Here is a 6278-nt window from a genome sequence, read left to right on the forward strand (position 1 = left end):
TTCTTTTACCGGATTGGATCCATATAGAGTGAAGTGGTAAAAATTACAAGGTTTATAAATTAATTTTAATATATTGGATCTCAGGCAATTTCTTAAAGAGATTCTATTGTCAGTGTCTGTTAATTTGTTATAGTATGTCACGAGCATTTCATTTGAATTTTGAGCTACTTTGTATCTTTCCTTCCCAAAACAAAATAGAGAGGACGAATAGTGCGAGAAAGAGAAAGATATTAAGAGAGACGGAGAGAGATGATGGACGAAGTTGAGGTGGCAATTGCAGCATTAATGTGCAAAGACGTGGTGTACAAGAAATGGAAATCTAATGTACGGTTTGTCTACGACTGCTTCACTAACCACAAACTCGTCTGGCCTTCTCTCTCGTGTCGGTATGCTCATATATCCGATATTCCGATTTATAGCTAGGGCTGTGAGCAATGTGCAGTGCCTTAGCGGTTTTGGTTCTCTGTTTTGGCTGCTCTTATTTCAAGAGGAGAAATTGCTTAAATGGTTGTACTTCTTACTTCTTTTTTATTCAGATCTTTACGCATTAAAACTTTTTAATGTAACTTTTGTTGAGTTCCTCCTTCAAATCTCCCTATTCCGTTGAGTTCTGATTGGAGAATTCTTATCAGTATTGAAGGCGTTTTTTGTTAGACCTCCAGAAATGGAATTAATCTGATACGAGAATTCTTATCCGATTTTCATTTAGTGTAAGCTGTTTGTCATGGTTTAGATGTTTTCAAGAGTAGTTCTTTAGGGTTTTAGCTCCTCCTGCAATATCTTATATCTTGGAGTTCTTGATTCAAGATATTCTTATCAGTTATGAGTTCATTTTATTGTTAGACCTCTATTTTGATGGAGTTTATTATTGCCTTACTATTTCTATCTTCTATGTTTTATTTGTAATAAGGCATCAATGGAGAGGTCAATACAAAAGCAGAGAATGAAAACCTAAAATACACAACCAAATAGCATCTGATTTTAATTTTACAAGGGTATATGTCAGGAATTCACATCCCCTCAGGTTACCTGACTGAGTACAAATGAAACGGACGGTCGAGGATCGTTCTCTTAACTTGGCACGAATCTCTCTTTTTTTTTTTTTTGAAATACTTGGTAGAGACTACCAAGTTGTATAAAATAAATGTGTTTACATCACATATTTACATAATATAAAAAGTCTCTATTCTCACAATATTCTAGTATCCCTCAACACTATGCTATTTGTTGCATCGGTCTTCAACTTGGCACTCAAAACACAAATAATATTGCCCCCCTGTGCCGTCCCTTTCAAATGTGTTGAGTCAGGTACATGGGAAGATACGGATCCATATGTCGGAGCAGTGTCCTCATCCCAGCTCTATTTCATGCATGATGCATCTTAGATTAATGTTCTTTTGTACTTATACCCCTGTGTTTCCAGTATTTGGCAAAACATGCTGACTTTTAGATTGTTTTATTCCCTTGATACATTGCAAACATTTGTTCTTATGTAGGTGAAACAACAAGACTTTTGTTTTTAGCCCTTCCTTTTAGTCAGCAAATTACATAATGATATTACTGATTTTGTTGATTATAGATGGGGTTCACAGTTTGAGCAAGGAACATACAAAAACCGTCAGCGTCTATATCTCGCTGAGCAGGAAAGAAGATCTCTGATTTGTATTTTCTATTTGAATAAATACCATTTCCGATTCAATCTTTTTGAAATTATTGTTCATTTGTTATTATCATTATTGTTGTTGCTCCTTTCTTTTCTTTTAGACTGATGGCTCTGTCCCAAATACTCTGATAATCACAAATTGTGATGTTGTCAAACCAGGAGTTGCAATTGCTGATGATATTTCTCAGGTAAATTGCAAATATTTATCTTTCCTATTCTCACATATTTTGTTACCAATCTCGCCCATGCTACACAACTTTTAGATTTACTTTGTCGTTAAAATTTCCCCTTAGTTCAATGAAGAAGCACAATCTCCATTTGTGGAGAGATACAAGACTCTATTACATCCGGGGGAGGTATCTAACAAAAAACCTCACTCTTTTCATAAGAAAAATATGTTTTTAAATCATTCACTCTGATTAAATTAAAAACTAATCTGTTGTCATGTACAGGTCAACAGAATTAGAGAGCTACCTCAAAACAGTAATATAGTGGCCACACATACTGACAGTCCTGATGTATGTATGACATCTCTTTTTATTATAGTTGTAGCAGCCTAAGACTGTTTACATATCTATTGAAGTCGTAATTTTATTCTAGGTGTTTATATGGGACATGGAGGCTCAGCCAAATCTAGATCCTGTCAATGGAGCAGCCATGTCTCGTCCTGATCTGGTCTGTTGTCGCATTATAAGTGTTCATAACCATGGGATATTTATTTGTGACAATCTTTTAACCCAACATATATATAAATATTTCTTTTGCATGTAGATACTGACAGGCCACAGAGAAAATGCTGAGTTTGCACTCGCCATGTGTCCTACTGAACCTTTTGTACTTTCAGGAGGTCTATGCATTTTTTGAATTGGAAATTTAAAACTCATACTTATTCAATTTCAATTGAGAATCTAAAATGTGAAAAGTCCTGTAAAAATGCAGGGCAGGATAAGTCTGTTGTCCTGTGGAGCATACATGACTATATCACTTCTCTGGGATTGACTGAGTCAGGAAGTAGTTCAGATATCACAAAAGACAGCCCTAAATTAGATTCTCGCGGGGTATTTGAAGGTCATGACGCAACTGTTGAAGATGTTCAGTTCTGCCCCTCTAGGTACTTGAGTAATAAAATAATCTTCAGGAGCTTTGGTGAAGACTGAAAACAAATATGAATTATTTAATTTTCTTTTCCTTTATGGTGGTTTAGTGCACAGGAGTTTTGTAGTGTCGGTGACGATTCTTGCCTCATTCTCTGGGATGTTCGCTCTGGAAATTCTCCTGTTGTTAAAGTCTCTCTCTCTCTCTATCTCTCTCTTTAAAGGACACAATTCTTGCTTTATTAAGTACGATGATTTTAGTTATATCTTCAATGACGGTCACTATTAAGTCATGACATGTTGTATAACTTTGATTTCCTTAATTACTATAGAATATTTCTGAACTATTTGAAATTTTGAGTTTTGTTAGGTTGAGAAAGCACATGATGACGATCTTCACTGTGTAGACTGGAATGCACAAGATGTAAACCTTATTCTCACTGGGTAAATTAGCTGACTCTTCTCTGAACTAAATGTGAACCTGAATTGTATTTTTTTTTTGAAGGAATGAATTGTATTTATATCTCGGCTTGTGCTTTTGATTTAGATCTGCCGATAAAACTGTGCGTTTGTTTGATCGCCGTAAGCTGACTGCTGGTGGGGTTGCGTCACCAGTTCGCAAGTTTGAAGGCCACATGGCTCCTCTTTTCTCCATCCAGGCATAGTTAAATTGTCACCTAATGCTTATTTTGTTAGATTGTATCTGTTACAAATTGCACCTGCAATATTTTCACTTTTGGAAGAAAACACCCAGTCATTCTCACTTTGCAATTGACCCAAAAGTTTTTGATGTATTTGAAAAATAAAATTAGACTGTTCCATTGAAATATTGTGTTAAATGTTGCCAGTTTTGTCCTGGAAATATATATTTTTTTTGAAATCCTGATAGAAGCTATCAGGTGTTTACATCTATCCCATTAGGGAAATACAAACCCAAAGACATCAAAGTTAACAACAGTAAACTAAAAACAACAAACAAAAGCAGAATCCGAATTAAATATTTTTATAAAGATGATTTGCAAGTATTTAGGTATGACGAAAAATCTGGGAATTGAATCACTGTTGTTAACATTTGTTTGGATATTTTTATATTTTATTTGCAAATGACTCAAAAGCTATTCGATTATAAATGTAGCAATGAAAATGTAAAGATGAGATCCCTTTTTTATCTTAAGTTTAATAACATATTTTTTTTAATCTAATATAGTGGTGTCCAGACAAAGCATCTGTATTTGCTAGTGCTGCTGATGATGGCTTCTTGAACATCTGGGATCATGATACGGTGCTCAAATTTATTTATCTTGGCAATTATCCTCTTTAACTGCAATTGTTTTATTTACATATCATTATTTGAGTTTCAGTTCAGCTTTAATCTTGCTATTGATATTTTATTTTTTTAATTTAGGTTGGGATCCATGAAAATGCAAGAGGAAAAAAAAATCCCAGTCTATTCTTTCCACATGGTGGTCATAGGTATTGGCCTTTTTTTTTTTTATATCCTTGCAGAATTGTGGAAGTTTAACCAAGCTATACCTTTTATAAAATCTTTGTATATATTAGTTGGAGTGGTTTAAATTGGGCACAACTAATAAAGACAAATTATACTTTTCCGAAAATGTTATATTGGAATGTCATGAACATGTTTTGGGATAAAATGTAGAGACAGAATTATGGATTTCCACTGGAACCCTGCTGAACCTTGGACCCTTGCTAGCTTATCTCATGATGTCACCAGTCCTTATGGTGGCGGTACCTTACAGGCAAAACTCTCTCTCTCTCTTTCTCTCTTTCTCTCTGTCAAACACACACATAACCCTCTCACTTACGCACACACTACCGGTCTGCCACACAAACATACACTCAGAATTGTGTTCTCAATTTTGATACATATATCTGACTGATGCACAGATTTGGCGCATGAGGGACCAGTTATATAGGCCTGAAGAAGAGCTTGAAGCTGAGCTGATTCAACATAAGGAAAACATGAAAACATTTGGCCTACGAGCCAAATCTAAAAGATCTAAAAAAAGATCTAAAAAATCCTCTAAATAGTATTCTAATTTTTGTTTGAAAGAAAAAAGCAGATGCTTTAGATTTTTTAGAAACAGTTGGGTTTTAGTTTAAAGCAAGTGACAGTGTTCTACCATTTATTATTCTGCATGCATGGTACAGCACCTTTTACATACTTTGACATAAACACTTGCTAAAATTCAAATCTTATCTCGTTTTGGGTTATTTGTTGGATCTTCTTATACTGTTTATTTATTGCTAATTTCTTTTTCTGGAAGATTATTTGCTGTCATTTGTGATAAATATCCTAATTTTGTTATGGATGGATGAAGGGTTAGTGAAATAGAAAGGGTTGGGGTTTTCATTTGTGGCAGTGATGAAAGGAGAATTAGATAACAATCTTGGCCTGGCACTGTAGCCCTCTATTTTGATTTGCTCAAATTCTGATATGGTTTGTAAGTTGTAACACTTTAACCACTATATTTTGATTTGCCTGGATTAATTAATGAATGTCTTAAATTTTCTGGTACAATTCATGTTTGTACCAGCATTTTAGTTAGATGGTGCAATTTTCCTCAATTTTATATTTTGCTGATACTGTCCAAGTACCGAAATTTCTATTCATAACATTAAAAATAATTACATTAAAGAAATAACTTAGTTTTAATCAAATTTCCAGAAACAACATTTCTGCTAGATAATCCAGCAGAAATTTGGCTATTTCACTTGACAATTCAGCGGAATTGAGATTCTTTTTCTGTTTCTACAATTTTTATTTTCCATTTATATTAATATATTAAACAATATGAACAATCTGAATAAATTGTTAAACCACGGTAAATATATCGTTAATATAATATTCACATGTTCACCTTTGTATAACGGTGGTTATTTTTTTCACTGTTAAACAACTGTGATTTTTTTTTTTATAATATTTGCAATATTTTATAATATTTTTAAGAATAATTATATTCATCTCCATAGAGGTTGGAAAAATTGTTGGCCGGTACTGTTGATGACACTCATTTGTATGGCAAATACGAGGGATGTGCATTAATTGCTGCAAGTATTGATGCTAATGGGGGCCTTTATCCAATAGCTTTTGCTATTTGTGATAAAAAAAATGGAGATAATTGGAGGTGGTTTCTTTATTCATTGAGAGATTTTGTTACACGTGAAAGAAAGGTTTGCATCATTTCTAATCGTTTTTCTGGTAATAAAGAGGTGGTTTGTAGTGTATTTTCTCCTAATGATGGTCATGCTCATCACTAGTGTTTGCGTCATATAAAGACAAACCTTAAGAAGACATGTGTATTATTGATAAAGTAGTATTGGATAAATTTTACAGGATTGGTTGTGTAAATGAGGTTGTAGAATTTAATAGACTGAAAGAGAAATTAAAAACTGAGTGTGAGAATGCTTGAAAATGAATAGAGGAGAAAATAAATGATAACCATGAATATTAGACATTAGCATTTGATCGTGGAAAAAGATATGGTGTTATGACCACC

General features: G+C 33.7%; 1 protein-coding gene across 1 annotated transcript; it reads left to right on the top strand.

Moving 5' to 3' along the window:
* The first annotated feature begins 202 nt into the window (after positions 1-202).
* On the top strand, positions 203-4991 carry LOC144547510 (WD-40 repeat-containing protein MSI4-like). Its single transcript, XM_078296176.1, has 15 exons — positions 203-386; positions 1580-1641; positions 1763-1851; positions 1957-2019; positions 2116-2181; positions 2264-2338; positions 2435-2510; positions 2603-2774; positions 2868-2949; positions 3128-3201; positions 3305-3416; positions 3965-4039; positions 4163-4230; positions 4418-4517; positions 4666-4991. Exons 1-15 carry the CDS (start codon positions 250-252, stop codon positions 4807-4809), a joined length of 1395 nt encoding a protein of 464 aa, XP_078152302.1. The 5' UTR covers positions 203-249; the 3' UTR covers positions 4810-4991.
* Positions 4992-6278: the final 1287 nt, after the last annotated feature.

This window comes from Carex rostrata, chromosome 31 (genome assembly GCF_964058835.1).
Source record: "Carex rostrata chromosome 31, lpCarRost1.2, whole genome shotgun sequence".
Taxonomy (NCBI): domain Eukaryota; kingdom Viridiplantae; phylum Streptophyta; class Magnoliopsida; order Poales; family Cyperaceae; genus Carex; species Carex rostrata.